Below are 25236 nucleotides of genomic sequence, written 5' to 3' on the forward strand. Positions count from 1 at the left end.
TATATATATATATATATATATGAAAGTATATGTAGGTGTCAAGTGACCATACAGTGGCACTCTCTTATTGAGTATTAGCACCTGTTTGTGTTTCATAGATACCTACAGTATATCCCACTTACTGTGACCCAAGTTATGACTTACTGTAGCCACTACTGACTCCGGGTGATGAGCAACACTCCCAGGTGATCCTCAAAGACGGGTAGTCGAAACTAATTCTGATTCTCATGCTTTATCAGGATCACCTTCGTATTCTTTCACAAGCTGCTTGATCAAGCTTGAAAAACAATACAAAGTGGCAACACAAAGTCGGAAATGACGATGTCCAACAACTCTGTGTACCGGTCCCTCGCACACACACACACACACACATACAGACACACACACACACACATACAGACACACACACATACACAGTAACAATCAATCCACAATATTATGAACCAATTCATCTGAAGTGCCATCCACAAACTCTTGGTAACTATGCCGTTGAACTCTCGTTTAGATGCAAATTTAACTACCCTAACCACGGTTCCTCATCAGATGGGCAAATTGATCATTTGCATACATAGAGAAGCAGGGGGAAGCAATATTATATTTCCTTATTAATATATATATATATATATATATATATATATATATATATATATATATATATATATATATATATATATATATATATATATATATATATATATATATATATAGATAGTCCAAGCTCCTGGCCCCGCCTCTTCACTGGTCGCTTCTAGGTCACTCTCCGTGAGCCGTGAGCTTTATCATACTTCTGCTTGCAGTGTGTGTACTCACCTACTCACCTAGTTGAGGTTGCAGGGGTCGAGTCCGAGCTCCTGTGTGTGTGTGTGTGTGTGTGTGTGTGTGTGTGTGTGTGTGTGTGTGTGTGTGTGTGTGTGTGTGTGTGTGTGTGTGTGTGTGTGTGTGTGTTGTAACCGATGAGTTGAACGATTTATTGATTTATTTAAAGTATCAACCGCAGCAGCAGGAGCGGTGAAGACTTGATCCTCCGTCCTGGTGGGACTGATATACCATCTAACACCACTTACCTAACCACACCATGCGACCGTGTGAGGACTGATAAATTATGTACCTAAGTAAAGCAATGCTCACTATTCACATTGTTAATAAATATTCTTGCAAAAATTTGGACTGACTCTGTGCAGTCCTCCTTCACCTGTGTTACGTAGCTTACATGTGTAAAAAAATTTTATGAATCCGAAATTTGAGAAATGTACTGATCCACGATTAAGTAAATGAAATAATCAGATATTGTACAGTGTCTGTGGATATGTAATTCATGTTATAATGTTTGTCTAGGCAGATTAAGAGTGCCGTCGCCTCCAGTATGTTTCTACCTTTGACACCAGATGCCTTGATGCTGGTGAAGGGCCCTTGAATCGAGGAACTGGCGCTACCTTCTCCCTCCTTGGATCGAACTTGATTGTCACTCACTCCGCAGCTGCTATATAATCTTTAGTTATTGTATCATGATAAATATATAGATTCGAACTGGGGTCAAGCATAGCACGAGCCCACCTTGCTAGTGACCTGAATTTGATGGTCACTGCCAGTTTACTGTCGCAGGGGCTTCGCACTGCTCATCACTCGAACCTCAAATCTCCGCAATTCTCGAAAAAAATACACGTTCAACACAGTTTTCTCAATTCATATTAACATTATTATACACTCACTGTGTACCAACTTCACGAGAATTCTAAGGAAAAACCAAAATACACCAAGTTCCAAATGGAATGAGTATGAATGAAAAGAATTATTATATACTGAACGCTGAGAGAGACGCATGGTCGGCTCGGAGCCTCAGCAGTGTTCACACGACAACAAGAAAATGTAAACAATATATGTCTTGTAAAGCGAAATTGCCGGAGGAGCGGAATTCGCTCCACTGCGCCATACATTATAGGAAAGTCTTTCTTGCGGTCGTTGTGTAGGATGTTGCTGCAACTACTCATACGTTCACTCACAAGCGACAAGTGCCTCGCTACACGCGAGGTTTTCAGCACCAGTGCCACAGGTGCTAGAGCTGCTGAGGTCAGTGCTTAGCATCACACAACACTGCAACACAGTGCCTAGCATCACACAACACTGCAACACAGTGCCTAGCATCACACAACACTGCAACACAGTGCCTAGCATCACACAACACTGCAACACAGTGCCTAGCATCACACAACACTGCAACACAGTGCCTAGCATCACACAACACTGCATGCCTAGCATCACACAACACTGCAACACAGTGCCTAGCATCACACAACACTGCAGCACAGTGCCTAGCATCACACAACACTGCAGCACAGTGCCTAGCATCACACAACACTGCAGCACAGTGCCTAGCATCACACAACACTGCAGCACAGTGCCTAGCATCACACAACACTGCAACACAGTGCCTAGCATCACACAACACTGCAGCACAGTGCCTAGCATCACACAACACTGCAACACAGTGCCTAGCATCACACAACACTGCAGCACAGTGCCTAGCATCACACAACACTGCAACACAGTGCCTAGCATCACACAACACTGCAACACAGTGCCTAGCATCACACAACACTGCAACACAGTGCCTAGCATCACACAACACTGCAACACAGTGCCTAGCATCACACAACACTGCAACACAGTACCTAGCATTACACAACACTGCAACACAGTGCCTAGCATCACACAACACTGCAACACAGTACCTAGCATCACACAACACTGCAACACAGTGCCTAGCATCACACAACACTGCAACACAGTGCCTAGCATCACACAACACTGCAACACAGTACCTAGCATCACACAACACTGCAACACAGTGCCTAGCATCACACAACACTGCAACACAGTGCCTAGCATCACACAACACTGCAACACAGTGCCTAGCATCACACAACACTGCAACACAGTGCCTAGCATCACACAACACTGCAACACAGTGCCTAGCATCACACAACACTGCAACACAGTGCCTAGCATCACACAACACTGCAACACAGTGCCTAGCATCACACAACACTGCAACACAGTACCTAGCATCACACAACACTGCAACACAGTGCCTAGCATCACACAACACTGCAACATAGTGCCTAGCATCACACAACACTGTAACACAGTGCCTAGCATCACACAACACTGCAACACAGTGCCTAGCATCACACAACACTGCAACACAGTGCCTAGCATCACACAACACTGCAACACAGTGCCTAGCATCACACAACACTGCAACACAGTGCCTAGCATCACACAACACTGCAGCACAGTGCCTAGCATCACACAACACTGCAACACAGTGCCTAGCATCACACAACACTACAGACACAGTGCCTAGCATCACACAACACTGCACACAGTGCCTAGCATCACACAACGCTGCAACACAGTGCCTAGCATCACACAACACTGCAACACAGTGCCTAGCATCACACAACACTGCAACACAGTGCCTAGCATCACACAACACTGCAACACAGTGCCTAGCATCACACAACACTGCAACACAGTGCCTAGCATCACACAACACTGCAACACAGTGCCTAGCATCACACAACACTGCAACACAGTGCCTAGCATCACACAACACTGCAACACAGTGCCTAGCATCACACAACACTGCAACACAGTGCCTAGCATCACACAACACTGCAACACAGTGCCTAGCATCACACAACACTGCAACACAGTGCCTAGCATCACACAACACTGCAACACAGTGCCTAGCATCACACAACACTGCAACACAGTGCCTAGCATCACACAACACTGCAACACAGTGCCTAGCATCACACAACACTGCAACACAGTGCCTAGCATCACACAACACTGCAACACAGTGCCTAGCATCACACAACACTGCAGCACAGTGCCTAGCATCACACAACACTGCAACACAGTGCCTAGCATCACACAACACTGCAGCACAGTGCCTAGCATCACACAACACTGCAAACACAGTGCCTAGCATCACACCCCACTGCATCACAGTGCCTAGCATCACACAACACTGCAACACAGTGCCTAGCATCACACAACACTGCAACACAGTGCCTAGCATCACACAACACTGCAACACAGTGCCTAGCATCACACAACACTGCAACACAGTGCCTAGCATCACACAACACTGCAACACAGTGCCTAGCATCACACAACACTGCAGCACAGTGCCTAGCATCACACAACACTGCAACACAGTGCCTAGCATCACACAACACTGCAACACAGTGCCTAGCATCACACAACACTGCAACACAGTGCCTAGCATCACACAACACTGCAGCACAGTGCCTAGCATCACACAACACTGCAACACAGTGCCTAGCATCACACAACACTGCAATACAGTGCCTAGCCTCACACAACACTGCAACACAGTGCCTAGCATCACACAACACTGCAACACAGTGCCTAGCATCACACAACACTGCAACACAGTGCCTAGCATCACACAACACTGCAACACAGTGCCTAGCATCACACAACACTGCAACACAGTGCCTAGCATCACACAACACTGCAACACAGTGTCTAGCATCACACAACACTGCAACACAGTGCCTAGCATCACACAACACTACAGACAATAATACGATTAGGTAGATCACTGAGACTCAGGCGCTCACATTCTTCAATGATGTCTCTCTATGGTCCTCGTTGCTACACGATAGCTATGGTCCTCGTTGCTAAACGATAGCTATGGTCCTCGTTGCTAAACGATAGCTATGGTTCTCGTTGCTAAACGATAGCTATGGTCCTCGTTGCTATACGACAGCTATGGTCCTCGTTGCTAAACGATAGCTATGGTCCTCGTTGCTAAACGATAGCTATGGTCCTCGTTGCTACACGACAGCTATGGTCCTCGTTGCTAAACGATAGCTATGGTCCTCGTTGCTAAACGATAGCTATGGTCCTCGTTGCTAAACGATAGCTATGGTCCTCGTTGCTAAACGATAGCTATGGTCCTCGTTGCTAAACGACAACTATGGTCCTCGTTGCTAAACGATAGCAAAACTATATGGTCCTCGTTGCTACGAACGACAGCTATGGTTCCTCGACAGCTATGATCCTCGTTGCTACACGACAGCTATGGTCCTCGTTGCTAAACGATAGCTATGGTCCTCGTTGCTAAACGATAGCTATGGTCCTCGTTGCTAAACGACAACTATGGTCCTCGTTGCTAAACGACAACTATGGTCCTCGTTGCTAAACGACAGCTATGGTATTTACTAAACGACAGTTATGGTCATTACTAAACGACAGTTATGGTTGTTACTAAACGACAGTTATGGTTGTTACTAAACGACAGTTATGGTCGTTACTAAACGACAGTTATGGTCGTTACTAAACGACAGTTATAGTCGTTACTAAATAACAGTTATGGTCGTTACTAAACGACAGTTATGGTCGTTACTAAACGACAGTTATGGTCGTTACAATTATGGTCGTCGTTGCCACACGACACTAATATAAAATTTACAGATGAAAATAAATCATAGAATTATTGGCTATAGTATTTTTTATTTTATTTTTATTTTTATTTTTATTTTTTATTTTATTTTTATTTTTCCTCTAAAATTTCCCTCGAGTATTAGAGCTAAAAAAAAAAAATCTCTGAAAAACTGAGAAACTGCGAGTATATTGTTGTTCACCAGACTACATTAAAAATATATGAAACAATTAGAATATAAACGCTAAAATTAGAAAAAAGTGTAATGCATACACTTTACCTTGTGTACCGGGGGTCAACGCCCCCCTGCGGTCCCGTCATGACCACACTTTACCTGGAGGTGTACCGGGGGGTCAACGCCCCCCGCGGTCAACCACACTTTACCTGCCCCCCCCCGCGGTCCCGTCATGACCACACTTTACCTGGAGGTGTACCGGGGGGTCAACGCCCCCCGCGGTCCCGTCATGACCACACTTTACCTGGAGGTGTACCGGGGGTCAACGCCCCCCTGCGGTCCCGTCATGACCACACTTTACCTGGAGGTGTACCGGGGGTCAAGGCCCCCCGCGGTCCCGTCATGACCACACTTTACCTGGAGGTGTACCGGGGGTCAACGTCCCCCTCGGTCCCGTCATGACCACACTTTACCTGGAGGTGTACCGGGGGTCAAGGCCCCCCGCGGTCCCGTCATGACCACACTTTACCTGGAGGTGTACCGGGGGTCAACGTCCCCCTCCCTGCCACGACCACACTTTACCTGGAGGCGTACCCAAGTCCCGTCATGACCACACTTTACCTGGGTGTAGGGGGTGTCCCGTCACCACACTTTACCTGGAGGTGTACCGGGGGTCAACGCCCTCCGCGGTCCCGTCATGACCACACTTTACCTGGAGGTGTACCGGGGGTCAACGCCCCCCGCGGTCCCGCCATGACCACACTTTACCTGGAGGTGTACCGGGGGTCAACGCCCCCCTGCGGTCCTGCCACGACCACACTTTACCTGGAGGTGTACCGGGGGTCAACGCCCCCCTGCGGTCCTGCCACGACCACACTTTACCTGGAGGTGTACCCCCCCCCCTGCGGTCCTGCCACGACCACACTTTACCTGGAGGTGTACCGGGGGTCAACGCCCCCCTGCGGTCCTGCCACGACCACACTTTACCTGGAGGTGTACCAGGGGTCAACGCCCCCCGCGGTCCCGTCATGACCACACTTTACCTGGAGGTGTACCGGGGGTCAATGCCCCCCGCGACCCCGTCCATAACCAGGATTGATAATGTTCTGTTTCTCGTTGGTTTTAAACGCGATTCTCATTGATTAGACGTCGCAGTTCCCGCTGGACCTTGACAGATTGCGTCTGGTAGGACGAGGGTGAGTCTGGCCGCCAGGGAAATGTTTCTTAATATGAACGGACGGTGGAACAAGCCTGCACTACTTGTGTTGAATAACATACACGGACGGAGGGTCAAGCCTTCAGCTTGGCTGTGTGCATAGTATATATACTATGGATAAATAATTAGTACTATGTAGTTAGTCTTATGTTAACGATTCAGCTGATCGTTAATGTCAGTGAGAGTGACCTAACGAAATGCTTTCGTCACTCCCCACCTCCCCCCCTCCCCCTCCCCCCTCTCCCATCCCCCCTCCCCCCCTCGCTGATGTACCTAATCGATGCGGGTTGTGAGGTGGGTGAAGGTAAGAGGAAGACGAAGGAGGGAAGAGGAAGGGGAGGGAGGAAAGAGGAAAGGGAGAGAGGGAAGGAGGATTCCCATGACTGGTTGCGACTAGTGGACGGAGTATCGAGCCCACGATGAAAAAAAATCAGGACTGAAGTCGGGCTCATACAGCCTATACTCGCATTACCACAGGTATCCAACATCAATGCAACATCAATGCAACATCAATGCAACATCAATGTATATATAATACAAATTGCTACGAGGCCTCCGACATCAACATATATTAACCACAAACAAGGAAATAATGTAACAAAAACTGCACCGAAGCGTCTGGCAGCGATGTGGCAGAGAGTAAACAGGAAACATTGAAATGCGCACGATTATCCCCGGCAGTGCCAGACTGTGCCACTCACAGTGCCACCGACCTGACATTGATAAGTTGCACAATGTTTTCTTGGAATCTTAAATGAAAGGCCGAGATAAATGTCCCTTTGGCAGGGAGGTAGCAGGGGTTGAACGCCCTGCCATGCCCTTATTATTCCTTTCAAGGGCTCCTGATTCAATGAGATGGAGCTACCCCTCTCCTTTCCTCGGATCAGACCTGATAACCTCCGCCTCTTCCTTCAGGTGTTGTATTACCACTATGGTAATTTATGCTTCTCAGTAACTATAACAACGATAATAATGATGATAATATGGACCTGACCTTCCTACACTTGACTACGTGGACCTGACCTTCCTACACTTGACTACGTGGACCTGACCTTCCTACACTTGACTACGTGGACCTGACCTTCCTACATCTTAATACGTGGACCTGACCTTCCTACACCTGACAACGTGGACCTGACCTTCCTACATCTGACAACGTGGACCTGACCTTCCTACACCTGACTACGTGGACTTATTATTATCTGATTATTGGACCTGACTCCTAAAAACGTGGACCTGACCTTCCTACATCTGACAACGTGGACCTGACCTTCCTACACCTGACTACGTGGACTTGACCTTCCTACATCTGACAACGTGGACCTGACTTTCCTACACCTGACAACGTGGACCTGACCTTCCTACACGTGACTACGTGGACTTGACCTTCCTACATCTTAATACGAGGACCTGACTTTCCTACACCTGACAACGTGGACCTGACCTTCCTACATCTGACAACGTGGACCTTACCTTCCTACACCTGACTACGTGGACCTGACCTTCCTACATCTGACAACGTGGACCTGACCTTCTTTACATCTGACTACGTGCACCTGACATTCCTACACCTGACTACGTGGACCTGACCTTCCTACACCTGACTACGTGAACCTGACCTTCCTAACCAGCACGGACTCATCTCTGCTCCTATATAACCCCGTGTACCTCCCTCATGTCTGCGTGTGAGAGGATGCAGCTTCCGTGCGTTCCTAATGTCTGCATCTTCTCTCATAATCATCTCACATAAAAGGGATTACCTTAGCCAAGATGCTACATAACTTATTACCTTAACTGTCACTTAACACTGATTACCTTAGCTGTCAAGTCACACTGATTAACTTAGATGTAACATAACACTGATTACCTTAGCTGTCACGTCACACTGATTAACTTAGATGTAACATAACACTGATTACCTTAGCTGTCAAGTCACACTGATTAACTTAGATGTAACATAACACTGATTACCTTAGCTGTCAAGTCACACTGATTAACTTAGATGTAACATAACACTGATTACCTTAGCTGTCACGTCACACTGATTAACTTAGATGTAACATAACACTGATTACCTTAGCTGTCAAGTCACACTGATTAACTTAGATGTAACATAACACTGATTACCTTAGCTGTCACGTCACACTGATTAACTTAGATGTAACATAACACTGATTACCTTAGCTGTCACGTCACACTGATTAACTTAGATGTAACATAACACTGATTACCTTAGCTAAAATGCTGCATAACACTGATTATCTTGGCTAAAATTTTACATAATACTTATTACCTTAAAACCAAGATGTCACGTAACATTAATTACCTTAGTTAAGGTGTCACATTACACTTATTACCTTGCATGTTATCTAACGCAGATTACCTTGATTAAGGTGTCACAAAGCACTGTGGGATAATATAGGATTGCTTAGATAATTTACAGAATAATGTAACACTGTTTATCCTAGCTACGATATAATGTTAGATGGTCTGAAACATTGGAAAAAAATTAGGAAAAAAAAACATCGAAAACTCTGGCATTTTTTTTAATGGTGCTTCTAAATTGCCAAAGTTTAGTGGGTATGAAAGTTGTGCGTCTGTGTACAGCACTGTAGAAGAGCCGGTAATTGATATATTTTTCTTTTCCTTCGTTCAGGTCACGTCCACCTGACTGACTTCAACATCGCTACTGTCTTGAGACCAGGTCAACTCGCCACGTCGATGTCGGGCACCAAGCCCTATATGGGTAGGTATTTTGCCCCCTGGTTATCTATCTACCGTTTGTTATCCACTGGTTAATGGTTATCCAGTGGTTAATTGTTATCCGCTGGTTAATGGTTATCCACTGAGTCACCTTCCCACCCAACTCCCTCTCTGCCCTCTCTCACCTCACACTCCTACCATCCCTTCCCCCCTCACCGTCCCTCCATTCATCCCCCCCAACAAAAAAAAAAATCCCTCTCCACACATCTTTTCAATCCCATTTCCTGCCGTCAAAACTGACCCATCAACCGCAAAAGCCTTGGTAACATTGCTGCCTTCTCCAATGTTTCCCCGTTTATCTCTCTCTCTCTCTCCCCATCGTCCCCAATTTCCTGTCCTCTTTTTTCCTCCTGCCTTCCCTGTTCCACTGTTCCACACACTTTTGAAAAAGCATTTTTTTTGGTCACCTTCAACGGTGTGACTGGTCGTCCTGTGTGACTGGTCGTCCTGTGTGACTGGTCGTCCTGTGTGATTGGTCGTCCTGTGTGACTGGTCGTCCTGTGTGACTGGTCGTCCTGTGTGACTGGTCGTCCTGTGTGACTGGTCGTCCTGTGTGACTGGTCGTCCTGTGTGACTGGTCGTCCTGTGTGACTGGTCGTCCTGTGTGACTGGTCGTCCTGTGTGACTGGTCGTTCTGCCTCATCTTCCTTCCTGCTCCCACAGCAGTTTTCCAAATCTTTGTATTAATATCATCTTCCACTATTATTTTACCTAATTTTATATGGCAGTACATTGAATAACTTGACAAGCCAAGAGGAATCATCCGTGACATGTCTTCGCGTAACTAATATCGTGTGAGTTAACTTAGGAAGATCAAACGTCCTTCGTTAGAGGTTCTGCTGGGAGATCTAACACCCTGAGCAACATATGGAGGCTTTGATTCTCTCTGTATTGAAGAGAGCATTATTGACTTCCATCTAGAAGATATACATAGTACTTGGGCTTAGATAAATGATTCCAACGAGGTTTAGATCGATACAACGGAGTTTAGTTAGATAGCAACGGCGTTTAGATAGATACAACGGAGTTTAAATAGATAGCAACGGGGTTTAGATATATAACAACGGGATTTGGATAGATAGCAACAGGGTTTAGACAGAAGATAGCAACATGACTCAGGGTCCTCCCACAGGGAACGGCAAGAGGCGGCGATATGTGGAAAATTCTGACGTCCTTCGTAAGTCAGTCAAGAGCCGAGATCTGATGCTCTTGTTGACCATGAAAGGTAACAAGGTAACAAGGTAACAGTGTAACTCAGAAAGTGTCCGCGAGAGATGTAAGGAGAGTTGTAACCTACCATGGACGAGGTAGATAGCAGGTATTTGATATTCTTCATGACCATGGAAGACTACAGACCTTTCTGATGTCCTTCATGACACGGCAAGGACAATAATTCCGGGGCGTACGTGCTGGCACGTACTTTAATGGCTCTTTGCCAACTTTAATGTCCTTAATTAGGACATAAGACGTATTACGCACTTTTACCCATATTTTTAAAATCCTATAAAATTTACCGCAATATCTGCGTACAATTACGGAAAAATAAATGTAAACTGTTTGATCCAGAAATGTAAAAAAAAAAAAAAAAAATTACGTGAAAAATTATAAATATTGGAAAAAAAAAAATTTGCAACATTTGGTAATTTTTAAATTCGTGGTCGACAAACGCTTTCGGACACATAATTTGAGTTATAATTTTTATGGCAGTAATGGGGAAGCGATAAACCCTTTAGGGTCCTACGGCGCCTACAGGGTGGGGGGGTGACGGGCGACAGTCAGGTTTGATCGAGGTAAACGGAGGGTGGCTCCAATTCCTCGGATCAAAAACCTCAGTGTACGTACGCCAAAAGTACAACTTAATCTATGTTTAAAGATTTAAAATTATTATTAATGTTCTGATTAATTGTGATTTTGATTACCCAATAATAATAATAATAATAATAATAATAATAATAATAATTATTATTATTATTATTATTATTATTATTATTATTATTATTATTATTATTATTATTATTATTATTATTATTATTATAATTATTATTATATTCGTCATTATTATTATTATTATTATTATTATTATTATTATTATTATTATTATATCTAACTACAAATTTCCTTATCTTATCCTGGAACATCTCGCAACACCTGGGCAACACATGGCAACACCTGGGCAACACCTGGCAACACCTGTCAACTCTTGCCAACACGTGGGCAACACCGGTGGGCACGTGCAGCGCCGGAAGTGTTTGAGTGTGTGGCGGACACGTGCGAGGGTTACTCCTATCAGGTAGACTGGTGGTCGCTCGGGGTCACCGCCTACGAGGTGCGGAGGGGCAAGAGGCCCTTCGACATCCACTCCAACACTTCCCTTCATGACATCCGCCGCATCTTCCAGCAGGCACCCACCTTCCCTTCCTCCTGCCACACTGGACTCGTACATGTCATCTCCAAGGTCACTCACACATCGTTCTTCTCGCATCTTTATTGAGGGTGTAGCGAGTGCTCTAGTGGGGATTTAGGGTATAGGAAGTTTTCTAGTGGAAATTTAGGGTTTTCTAGTGGGGACTTATGTGCTCTAATAGGCATTTAGGTTGTTCTAGGGGAGATTTCGGTGTAGGAAGTGTTTTAACATGGTTTTAGGGTGTAGGGAGTGTTCTAGTGGGGATTTAGGGTGTAGGGAGTGTTCTAATGGGGAAGGGGAAGGGAAATGGGTAAGGAGGTGGGGAGAGGAGAGAAACGGGGAAGAGAATACTGGACATGATCCTAAACATGATTGATGTATGGTGCCCACCACAGCATCTTTGTATCGCAGAAGATGAAGATGTTCTCCCCCATCTCGAATTAGATCTGATATAGTACCTCCCACATACACACACACACTCCTACAGTAGCTGGCAAAGATATTTCCTTTATGTGTTTAGCGACGGGTGTTGTTATCCTGCAGCTGTTGACGGTGAGTGTGGAGAAGCGTATCCAGTGTTTAGATCAACTGATGCAGCTTCCCTACGCTGCTACCATCACTGCTGACGACGTCATCAAGAAGAGAGTCAAGCCTGTCTTCACACCGCCGGTGAGACAGAGAGAGAGAGAGAGAGAGAGAGAGAGAGAGAGAGAGAGAGAGAGAGAGAGAGAGAGAGAGAGAGAGAGAGAGAGAGAGAGAGAGAGACAGAGAGAGAAAGAGAGAGAGAGAGAGAGAGAGAGAGAGAGAGAGAGAGAGAGAGAGAGAGAGAGAGAGAGAGAGAGAGAGAGAGAGAGAGAGAGAGAGAGAGAGAGAGAGAGAGAGAGAGAGAGAGAGAGAGAGAGAGAGAGAGAGTGGAAGAGAGAGAAGTGGAGAAGTGATGTGTTGATTTTGATGCGGAAATGCCTTATTATTATTTATTATTATTATTATTATTATTATTATTTATTATTATTATTATCATCATTATATTATTATTATTATTATTATTATTATTATTATTATTATTATTATTATTATTATTATTATTATTATTATTATTATTCCTATACTTGCAGCATTAATAATTTCATTCATTACAAGTTTTTTCATATATTCCTCAAAAAAAAAAAAAATCCTAGTCCAGAATTAAATAATTTAAAATTATCTTTGAATTATTTAATGTTATTAACAGAACACACAGTAAAATAAATCTCTAGGTAGGTATATCTATGTGTCTATTTATATCTATCTATCTATTTGTCTTTTTATATATCTTTCTATCTATCTAAGTATCTATCTATATCTATCTATATCTATGTCTATCTACATATCAATCTATCTACGTATCCTTTACTTTTGATATACCTTTGAAGAGTTTCGAGAGTTAATCTACTCCTGAGGTCGGCCATCTGTCTATCTATCTACGTATCTGTTTATCTATCTACGTATCTGGCTATCTATCTACGTATTTATTTATTTACCTGTCTAGGTATCTATTTATCTATGTATCTAAGTATCTATGTATCTAAGTATCTATGTATCTAAGTATCTATCTATCTAAGTATCTATCTATCTAGGTATCTATCTAAGTATCTATCTAAGTATCTATCTATCTAAGTATCTATCTACATATCTATCTATCTAAGTATCTATCTATCTAAGTATCTATCTCTCTAAGTATCTATCTATCTAAGTATCTGTCTATCTAAGTATCTATCTATCTAAGTATCTATCTATCTAAATATCTATCTAAGTATCTATCTATCTAAATAGCTATGTAAGTATCTATTTCGCTAAGTATCTATCTATCTAAGTATCTATCTATCTAAGTATCTATCTATCTAAGCATCTATCTATCTAAATATCTAACTAAGTATCTATCTATCTAAGTATCTATCTACCTGGTATAAACCTTGGTAATAAATACCGACAAGTTGGTTTAGAAAGACACGTAAGCAAACACTATAACATATTTATTAGAAAACGTTTCGGTCCTGGGACCTTGATCACTTCTAACATACAGAGGTAGAAAGACATTATATATATAGGCGGAGAGTGAGATGTGACGCACGTGACCTGAGGAATGTCATAAGAACATAAGAATGGAGGAACACTGTAGAAGGCCTACTGGCCCATGCGAGGCAGGTCCTTATCAAAACAACCTCTGTCTATGATGAGGACCAGTAGACGATGAAATCATGTGAGCTCCTGTGTTGTTGGGTTGGTGCTGCTTAAGTATCATGTATGCCAATGTTTTTGAAATTTTGTAGTTTCCAGTGTTGCGTTCTATAGTGTCGGTGACGGTGATTAGTGAGGCTTCTAGGCACCGTCGGCGTCTGAGGTCTGGTTCGGTGAGAACGAGTTGTGCCTCGTTCCAGTTCATCAAATGCCCCGTTGAGTCTCTGTGGAGGACACAGGCGTACCTTACATCGTCTCTGTTAGAGGCATTTCGATGCTCATTCAGGCGGACTGCAAGATCTCTGCCTGTCTCGCCTACATATTTCTTGGGACAGAACCCACAAGGGATCGTGTAGACGCAAGCTGTAGAAGTTAGAGGTGTGGGGCTGCGTTTAGTAGTGTTTGCTTACGTGTCTTTCTAAACCAATCTATCTACCTAAATATCTAAGTATGTATCTAAGTATCTATCTATCTAAATATCTATCTAAGTATCTATCTATCTATCTATGTCTACAGAAGGACCACCTAAACTGTGATCCAACCTTCGAGTTGGAAGAGATGATCATAGAGTCTAGACCTCTACACAAGAAGAAGAAAAGACTCTCGAAACAAAAAAGCATCAGGGAGACGCAGAGTTCTATATCCGGCACCACTGTAAGTAATTGTTGTCATGGCACAATAAACGGGTTTTTTAAGAGGATGGGGTCCCGGCCGATGCGCTTTTGTCCTTGTGTTGTCTTCTGTTGCGTGTGAGAAGAGAGGGGAAAAAAAAGTATGGCGGTTGTTGATGCTCTTTTTTTTCGGGGTCCTGTGGAGTGTGGAAGAGGAAGGTGTTGGAAGGTGTTTATGTATTCTACGTTGTTTGGTTTTGGTGTTTATTCTGGGGGTTGTGTTTTGATTGCGTTAGTTGGTAGGACTGTGGAGAAATGGGTTTATTATAGTGTTTATAGGTTTTCTTTCAATAAGGTTGAGGCCATATTTTTAGGGCAGTGAGAACACTGGCGAGGAATTGAATTCAGTGTTAATGTTAGTGTACGTGAACGAAGACGTGCACACGGACCTTAAGTGCTTGCACACACACGGGAGAGTATGCAAACACATACACACACACAATGTTTGAGAGCCTGGACATAGCAACAACGATGTTACAACTCAAACTGAAGACTCAGATGACTCACAGGGATGTTAGGAAGTATTTCTTCAGCCATAGAGTTGCAAGGAAGTGGAATAGTCTGGAGAGTGATGCAGTGGAGGCAGGATCCATGCATAGCTTTAAGAAGAGATACGATAAAGTTCTTGGAGCAGAGAGAGAGAGAGAGACAGAGAGAGACCTAGTAACGACCAGCAAAGAGGCGGGGCCAGGAGCTTTAAATCGACACAGGATGAACAATGCTGATATATTTCACGAGTCATTAAAGGTTATCTTCAGAAGTCGGTAATCTTGAAGAGAAAACTTTGATAACCTAAATGAAGAAATATTTCCAGAGAGAGAGAGAGAGAGAGAGAGAGAGAGAGAGAGATTCCTCCCGGAGGACAAATTGTAAATTTAATAATACGACCTTTTCATTTAATTCCAACTGGAAAAGTTTGTGTCAACAGCTGTGCTGGTTGAAGGTGAGCACTAGCTCCTGGGCCCGCCTCTTGAGCACCAGTTCCTGGGCTCAACTCCTGGGCACCGCCTCTTGAACTCCGACTCACTGACGTGGCTGGTCCTTTACCTCCTGCCCTCCATCATATCTTCTTTAAAAGCCATCATGCATGTGCAGTTATAAGCTCCCACCTGGCCCTCACCTAGCTAATTCACCTAGCACATTCACCTAGCTAATTCACCTAGCTCATTCACCTAGCACATTCCACTTATTTACTTACATCCTGTGCAAACGTATGCAATTAGCATCGAGGCTGCTCTTACTCTGATGTGGCTCATGTGATACACTCTCTTGTTCATCCTGTCAGTGTCTGTCAGTATCTGTCAGTGTCTGTCAGTGTCTGTCAGTGTCTGCCAGTGTCTACCAGTGTCTGTCAGTGTCTGTCAGTGTCTGTCAGTGTTTGTCAGTGTCTGTCAGTGTCTGCCAGTGTCTACCAGTGTCTGTCAGTGTCTGTCAGTGTCTGTCAGTGTTTGTCAGTGCCTGTCAGTGTCTGTCAGTGTTTGTCAGTGTTTCTCAGTGTCTGTCAGTGTTTGTCAGTGCCTGTCAGTGTCTGTCAGTGTTTTTCAGTGTTTCTCAGTGTCTGTCAGTGTCTGTCAGTGTCTGCCAGTGTCTACCAGTGTCTGTCAGTGTCTGTCAGTGTCTGTCAGTGTTTGTCAGTGTCTGTCAGTGTCTGCCAGTGTCTACCAGTGTCTGTCAGTGTCTGTCAGTGTCTGTCAGTGTTTGTCAGTGCCAGTGTCTGTCAGTGTCTGTCTGTATCTCTGAGTATCTTGTATGTCGTAACCATGTCTATCCTGACCCTCTGTTCTCCAAGTCATGTTGCTCAAGCATTTTTCTTAAGCCCATTCCTCGTTGTTCCTGACCGTTCCAATGTGTGTATATGCTTGTGGGTAATTATGTGATTTAACTTTCCTAGGAAGGTTTTATAATGCCGTCATTTTGGAATAAGTCAACCTCTATATCTCGACCATAACTGATCAGAAAGTGTAAAAATCTGTGTTAACAATTTAGCCTCAAAGTATTCGATAAAAAAAAAAGAATTGGCCAGGATTGGACTAGTGAGTTTTCCACTGTACTACCGCAGGTCTGTTCTTGAAAAAAAGGTAACGGTAGACTTGCAGTATTAGACTTGCAACGTTAGACTTCAAAGTTGCAGGGTTTGGAGGAGGTGCTTAGGAGAGGTGTGTCAAATTACAAAGTTTTAATGAGGATCCGAAATGGGCAAGGTGATGAGAGTAAGACGATATCTATGACGTTAAAGATTGGCTCTTAGATTGGAATAAAGTAGGGAGCAAGTGAATGTATTGAGGGATTTGGGAGAGGATGTGTGGGTAGACGGGCGTATCAAAGATTGGGAGAATCAGTGAATAGACGAGGGGAAGAAGGTAGATAGTGTTATGATGTAACGTGAGTAATGTATCTGAGTATTGTGTTTCAGTATTTTTGGATAGGTGTGAGGCACGACATTTTTCTATGTTGCAGTGAGGAGGCTGGAGGCTGGAGGCTGGAGGCTGGAGGCTGGAGGCTGGAGGCTGGAGGCTGGAGGCTGGAGGCTGGAGGCTGGAGGCTGGAGGCTGGAGGCTGGAGGCTGGAGGCTGGAGACAGTGGTGAGGCTGTGCTGGAGGCCGAGAGAGGCTTGGAGTGTGTGGAGGCTGGAGGCTAGGCTGGAGGCTGGAGGCTGGAGGCTGCCACAGAAGGCTGGATGGAGGCTAGCTGGTGCTCCGGTATGATAGATATATGATAGATATAATTCGGGGAACAGAGGCAAGAAAGGGTCTTTAAGAAGTGTATAAATTTAGGATGGTTATAAAGAAAATTATAAGAGGCAATGATCTGAGTTTCCTGAATGTGTGTGTGTGTGTGTACTCACCTAATTGTGGTTGCAGGGGTCGAGACTCAGCTCCTGGCCCCGCCTCTTTACTGATCGCTACTGGATCCTCTCTCTCTCTGCTTCCTGAGCTTTGTCATGCCTCTTCTTAAAACCATGTATGGTTCCTGCCTCCACTACTTCACTTGCTAGGCTATTCCACTTGCTGACAACTCTATGACTGAAGAAATACTTCCTAACGTCCCTGTGACTCGTCTGAGTCTTCAGCTTCCAGTTGTGACCCCTTGTCCCTGTGTCCCCTCTCTGGAACATCCTATCTCTGTCCACCTTGTCTATTCCCCGCAGTATCTTGTATGTCGTTATCATGTCTCCCTGACCCTTCTGTCCTCCAGTGTCGTCAGTCCGATTTCCCTTAACCTTTCCTCGTACGACATTCCCTTGAGCTCTGGGACTAGCCTTATTGCAAACCTTTGTACTTTCTCTAACTTCTTGACGTACTTGACCAGGTGTGGGTTCCAGACTGGTGCTACATACTCCAGTATGGGCCTAACATACACAGTGTACAGTGTCTTGAACGATTCCTTATTAAGGTATCGGAACGCTATTCTCAGGTTTGCCAGGCCCCCGTATGCTGCAGCGGTTATTTGGTTGATGTGTGCCTCCGGTGATGTGCTCGGTGTTATGGTCACCCCAAGGTCTTTCTCCCTGAGTGAGGTCTGTAGTCTTTGTCCACCTAGCCTATACTCTGTCTGCGGTCTTCTTTGCCCCTCCCCAATCTTCATGACTTTGCATTTGGCTGGATTGAATTCGAGAAGCCAGTTGCTGGACCACATGTCCAGCCTGTCCAGGTCTCTTTGCAGTCCTGCCTCATCCTCGTCCGATTTAATTCTTCTCATCAACTTCACGTCATCTGCGAACAGGGACACTTCAGAGTCTATTCCTTCCATCATGTCGTTCACATATATCAAAAATAGCACTGGTCCTAGAACTGACCCCTGTGGGACCCCGCTCGTAACAGGCGCCCACTGTGATACCTCTTCACGTACCATGACTCGTTGCTGCCTCCCTGTCAGGTATTCCCTTATCCATTGCAGTGCCCTCCCTTTTACGTGCGCCTGATCCTCCAGCTTCTGCACTAATCTCTTGTGGGGAACTGTGTCAAAGGCCTTCCTGCAGTCTAGGAAAACGCAATCTACCCACCCCTCTCTCTCGTGTCTTACTTCTGTTACCTTGTCATAAAACTCCAGGAGGTCTGTGATACAAGATTTGCCTTCCATGAACCCATGCTGGTTTTCATTTATAATCTTGTTCCTTTCCAGGTGTTCGACCGCTCTCCTCCTGATAATCTTCATGACTTTGCACACAATACATGTCAGAGACACAGGTCTGTAGTTTAGTGCCTCGTTTCTGTTTCCTTTCTTAAATATGGGGACTACATTAGCTGTCTTCCATTTCTCAGGTAGTTGCCCAGTTTCAAGGGATGTGTTGAAGATTGTGAATAGAGGCACGCACAGCATCTCTGCTCCTTCTCTAAGGACCCATGGGGAGATGTTGTCCGGTCCCATCGCCTTTGAGGTGTCAAGGTCACTTAAGAGCTTCTTCACCTCCTCCTCAGTTGTTCGTATGTCATCCAACACTTGTTGGTATATTCCCTCTTGATGTTCCCTTCTGTGCTGTCTTCCCACAGCCCTTCCTGTCTCTACTGTAAAAACTTCCTTAAATCTGCTGTTCAGCTCCTCACATACCTCCTGATCATTTCTTGTGAGTTCTCCACCTTCTGTCCTTAATCTGATCACCTGGTCTTTGACTGTTGTCTTCCTCCTGATGTGGCTATACAACAGTTTCGGGTCAGTCTTGATTATCGATGCTATGTCATTTTCATGCTGTCGCTGGGCCTCCCACCTTACCTGTGCGTACTCATTCCTGGCTCTGCGACTGATCTCCCTATTTTCGTGTGTTCTCTGCCCTCTGTACTTTTTCCATTCTCTATTGCATTTTGTTTTTGCCTCCTTACACCGTCGGGTAAACCAGGGGCTCGTTCTGGTCTTCCCGTTGTTATTGTTGCCCTTGGGAATAAACCTTTCCACTGCCTCCTTGCATTTTGTTGTTACATATTCCATCATTTCATTTACTGGCTTTCCTGCCAGTTCTCTGTCCCACTGGACCTCCCGCAGGAAGTTCTTCAACCCTATGTAGTCCCCTCTTTTATAGTCAGGCTTTTCCCATTCAACTCCTGTTATTCTCTCCACTTGCAACTCTGCTATGTATTCAAAGCACAGAACCACGTGGTCGCTAGCTCTTAGGGGACTCTCATACTTGATGTCCTCAATATCTGAGCTGCCCAGGGTGAACACAAGGTCCAATCTTGCTGGTTCATCCTCCCCTCTCACTCTGGTAGTGTCCTTAACATGTTGGTGCATGATGTTTTCCAGCACCACGTCCAACATCCTGGCTCTCCATGTTTCGGGACCCCCATGTGGCTCCAGGTTTTCCCAGTCAATCTCCCTGTGGTTGAAATCCCCCATAACCAGCAACTTTGCTCTGCTGGAGTGAGCTCTTCTTGCCACCTCAGCAAGTGTGTCCACCATTGCTCTGTTGCTCTCTTCATATTCCTATCTTGGCCTCCTGCAGTTCTGTGGTGGATTATACATCACTGCAATGACCACTTTGTGTTCCCCAGACTGAAGTGTACCTGCTATGCAGTCTCTTTCTCCCGTCTCATCTATTCCTTCCATTTTCTCGAATTTCCATCTGTTTTTTACGAGCAGAGCAACCCCACCTCCCCCCCTGCCCCTTCTATCTTTCCTCATGATCTGGTATCCTGATGGGAAGATTGCATCTGTTATTGTCTCCATGAGTTTTGTTTCTGTAACTGCTATGATGTCTGGGGACTTCTCATTGATTCTTTCTTGCCATTCCTCATGTTTATTCGTTAATCCATCTGCATTTGTGTACCAAACCTTCAACTTCTGTTCTAATACTGTAACTGTGGTGCGGGGGGTGGAAACAGAGGGATCGGTGTGTGATGATTGGTTTGGATTGTTCAGTTGCCTTGGGGGTGTCGTGGCTGGAGTCCTTCTGCAGGTGTTTCTGGGGGGTGCGCTTGTCCTTCCATTTGATCCTGGATTATTCTGCTCTCCTTTTTCATTTCCTCCCATTTCTCCTTTCGTTTTTGAACTCTCTCTTTCATTGTCTTCCTTTCGTCCTGTGTTCTGTCTCGATCGAGGTACACACTCCGGAACTCCTGCTTGCCTCTCAGCCGTGCTTTCTCCTGCAGGATCATGGTTCGGGTTGATTCTGCCTTGAAAATTACTTTGAGAGGCCGATTCCTTTTCTTTGTGAACCACCCAATTCTCCGAAAATTTGCCACCTGGGTCATGTCCCCCTCGCCTATCACCTTCATGATATCTTCAATCGCTTTTTTCTCCTCCTGCTTTCTTTCATCATAAGTTTCCCCTTTAGCTTCGTCTAGCCCATAGACAAACACGGATCTTTCCCTTTCCACCTCCCACTGTGACTCCCATTGCATCCTCTGATGTGTTTTAGTTCCTTCCCGTGGAGTGTTCCTTCCTTCAGTCCCTTCCCTAGTTATTGCCCCTATGCTTCTTGGTTTATCCTTCCTGCTCACCTGCTCATGGCCCCCACAGGTATCTGGTAAGGTCCTTGCACATGTCCTAGTTCCTTCAATGTCTTCCAACCTCTCATTCTGTCCTAGTGTGCTCCCTGTCTTTGTTTTGGCCCCGTGTGGGTTTGACAGGACCTCTGCATACAGTTTAGTTTCCATGCTTCCTTTAGACCTGTTGTCTGTGTTTGATGTAGCCATTGCCGATGCTACTTCTGTAATATCTTTGTCTCTGTGCTGTTTCAGATGTCTCAGCTCCTCTTCTAATCTGTGTGTGTGTGTGTGTGTGTGTGTGTGTGTGTGTGTGTGTGTGTGTGTGTGTGTGTGTGTGTGTGTGTGTGTGTGTGTGTGTGTGTGTGTGTGTGTGTGTGTGTGTGTGTGTGTGTGTGTGTGTGTGTGCGTGTGTGTTGAGTGGAGACATCTGGTTTTAGTAATATAATATGATTGCCAGAAAGATAATATCTATGAAGAGATTTAGGAAAAATTGGCTAGCTTACCTTACGTTGTGGAGGTGGGAAGTACACTGGGATGGGGCTGCTGCTGAGTGCTGGAAAGAGAGCTGTTCATCGATTGATGGTGAGTGTTTCCGCCTCTGGACCTGCTTACCTTGTTGAGAAACACCTGATTGGTTACCTGATTCTCAAAGAGACTTTACTTTCAAGCGAAACACTAAGATATCCAGTGACTTGAACGATAATTACTATGTTGGAAGTTTAGATCTCAGACTAAGTCTGACTCTACAATTCTCCTCTTCACGTAACTATTATATTTAATGTGCAAATTTCAGAATCTACATTGTGGTTACAGTTACACGCTCAGTGTAACACAACACTGCTTTCATTATCTGTTCTAACATCGCTTGTGTTTATATATATGGCTTGGTTTAATTTTTTTCCTGTTTGTTTACACACTTTCTCCAGAACCTGCTTAAAGGGACGAAAGTACACATCTGTTCTCAACATTATCCCTCGGTTTAGGATTCACGAAATCGTAATGACACGATTGCACACAAACTACGGTACGGGTGAGGACTGAACTCGCGGGGAGTGAGTAATAAAACTCGAAATATACAGATCAATCAACTTTCTGTGTTTGTGTCTCCATGTGGGTTATCACTGAACACTGGCAAGTGTTCATTATACTCTAGCTGCTTAAATCTACTTATCTCTATCTTTCCTTCTTTCCCATAGGAAGGGGAAGCCGTCGTGTACGAGAGGATGTTGGTGTTTAACAGAGAACTGGAGGAGAAGAAGAGAGAAAGAGAGAAGAGAGAAGCAGAGTGGCAGGCAGAACTAGAAGAGAGTATGAAACTTTCTGACCCTACGGGTCACGGTAAGAAGAAGTAGTCGTAGTAGTAGTCGTAGTAGTAGTATTAGTAGTAGTCGTAGTAGTAGTCGTAGTAGTAGTCGTAGTAGTAGTCGTAGTAGTAGTCGTAGTAGTAGTCGTAGTAGTAGTAGTCGTAGTAGTAGTATTAGTAGTAGTAGTCGTAGTAGTAGTAGTCGTAGTAGTAGTATTAGTAATAGTAGTCGTAGTAGTAGTCGTAGTAGTAGTCGTAGTAGTAGTCGTAGTAGTAGTCGTAGTAGTAGTAGTAGTAGTCGTAGTAGTAGTCGTAGTAGTAGTCGTAGTAGTAGTCGTAGTAGTAGTCGTAGTAGTAGTTGTAGTAGTAGTAGTAGTAGTCGTAGTAGTAGTCGTAGTAGTAGTCGTAGTAGTAGTCGTAGTAGTAGTCGTAGTAGTAGTAGTAGTAGTACCATTGTTAACTAGTACTACTATTAATATTTATTTCTACAAGTACATATACAAGGTATACAGACCATAGAAGACATCAATGACATACTACTATACAGAGAAGTTCCTTGTTATGCAGAGCATTTCGTGGAAATTAGGTCAATTTTGTGCCAAGATGCGACCCACACCAGTCGACTAACACTCGGGTACCTATTTTACTGATAGGTGAACATGGACAACAGGTACCTGAAGGAAACTCATCCAAATGTTTCCACCCGTACCGGGGGTCGAACCACGGACCTCAGTGTGAGAATTGAGTGCCCTACCAATCGAGCTACGGGACTACACCATAAAGCAAGAGTTACACGCCTCGACACGCAACAATAACCCTTACTCACTTCACTATAGCTTCTAACGTACACAGTAACTCAAGACGACGGACCTCATCCCCTTAACGTTCCCAGTAGTTACTGAACCTGTAGTGGAATGCTCGGCCGTGTCCTTGGCGCCTTGCTGACGTCTGTCAGCTCAGGCTGACACATCTGACGGTCTTCTGTATGTCACCCATCTTGGATGACGTAATATGACACTGAAACGTTGCTAGCTTTTCTCCTCACTATGTAATTATAATATGGAATAGTGTAGCAGCATACTGCAGGTGTTCCCACTATGTAACTCTCTCATACAACAACGTAGCCTCACACTAAGCAACATACTGCAGGTGTTCCCACTATGTAACTCTCTCATACAACAACGTAGCCTCACACTAAGCAACACACTGCAGGTGTTCCCACTATGTAACTCTCTCATACAACAACGTAGCCTCACACTAAGCAACATACTGCAGGTGTTCCCACTATGTAACTCTCTCATACAACAACGTAGCCTCACACTAAGCAACATACTGCAGGTGTTCCCACTATGTAACTCTCTCATACAACAACGTAGCCTCACACTAAGCAACATACTGCAGGTGTTCCCACTATGTAACTCTCTCATACAACAACGTAGCCTCACACTAAGCAACATACTGCAGGTGTTCCCACTATGTAACTCTCTCATACAACAACGTAGCCTCACACTAAGCAACACACTGCAGGTGTTCCCACTATGTAACTCTCTCATACAACAACGTAGCCTCACACTAAGCAACATACTGCAGGTGTTCCCACTATGTAACTCTCTCATACAACAACGTAGCCTCACACTAAGCAACATACTGCAGGTGTTCCCACTATGTAACTCTCTCATACAACAACGTAGCCTCACACTAAGCAACATACTGCAGGTGTTCCCACTATGTAACTCTCTCATACAACAACGTAGCCTCACACTAAGCAACATACTGCAGGTGTTCCCACTATGTAACTCTCTCATACAACAACGTAGCCTCACACTAAGCAACACACTGCAGGTGTTCCCACTATGTAACTCTCTCATACAACAACGTAGCCTCACACTAAGCAACATACTGCAGGTGTTCCCACTATGTAACTCTCTCATACAACAACGTAGCCTCACACTAAGCAACATACTGCAGGTGTTCCCACTATGTAACTCTCTCATACAACAACGTAGCCTCACACTAAGCAACACACTGCAGGTGTTCCCACTATGTAACTCTCATACAACAACGTAGCCTCACACTAAGCAACACACTGCAGGTGTTCCCACTATGTAACTCTCATACAACAACGTAACCTCACACTAAGCAACATACTGCAGTTGTTCCCACTATGTAACTCTCATACAACAACGTAGCCTCACACTAAGCAACACACTGCAGTTGTTCCCACTATGTAACTCTCTCATACAACAACGTTGCCTCACACTAAGCAACACACTGCAGGTGTTCCCACTATGTAACTCTATCATACAACAACGTAGCCTCACACTAAGCAACACACTGCAGGTGTTCCCACTATGTAACTCTCTCATACAACAACGTAGCCTCACACTAAGCAACATATTGCAGGTGTTCCCACTATGTAACTCTCTCATACAACAACGTAGCCTCACACCAAGCAACACACTGCAGGTGTTCCCACTATGTAACTCTCTCATACAACAACGTAGCCTCAAACTAAGCAACATACTGCAGGTGTTCCCACTATGTAACTCTCTCATACAACAACGTAGCCTCACACTAAGCAACATATTG

The 25236-nt window shown here is 44.7% G+C and overlaps 1 protein-coding gene across 1 annotated transcript in view; it reads left to right on the plus strand.

The window, feature by feature from the left end:
• LOC128692495 (uncharacterized) overlaps positions 1 to 25236 on the plus strand; it is a 90702-nt gene that overhangs the window by 52202 nt on the left and 13264 nt on the right. Inside the window, exons 7-11 of the mRNA XM_070090141.1 lie at positions 9527 to 9616; positions 11871 to 12088; positions 12581 to 12706; positions 14771 to 14908; positions 22541 to 22682. Of these exons, the coding sequence (XP_069946242.1) occupies positions 9527 to 9616; positions 11871 to 12088; positions 12581 to 12706; positions 14771 to 14908; positions 22541 to 22682 (714 nt within the window). The remainder of the gene's footprint in view (positions 1 to 9526; positions 9617 to 11870; positions 12089 to 12580; positions 12707 to 14770; positions 14909 to 22540; positions 22683 to 25236) is intronic.

Source organism: Cherax quadricarinatus, chromosome 30 (genome assembly GCF_038502225.1).
Source record: "Cherax quadricarinatus isolate ZL_2023a chromosome 30, ASM3850222v1, whole genome shotgun sequence".
Classification (NCBI taxonomy): domain Eukaryota; kingdom Metazoa; phylum Arthropoda; class Malacostraca; order Decapoda; family Parastacidae; genus Cherax; species Cherax quadricarinatus.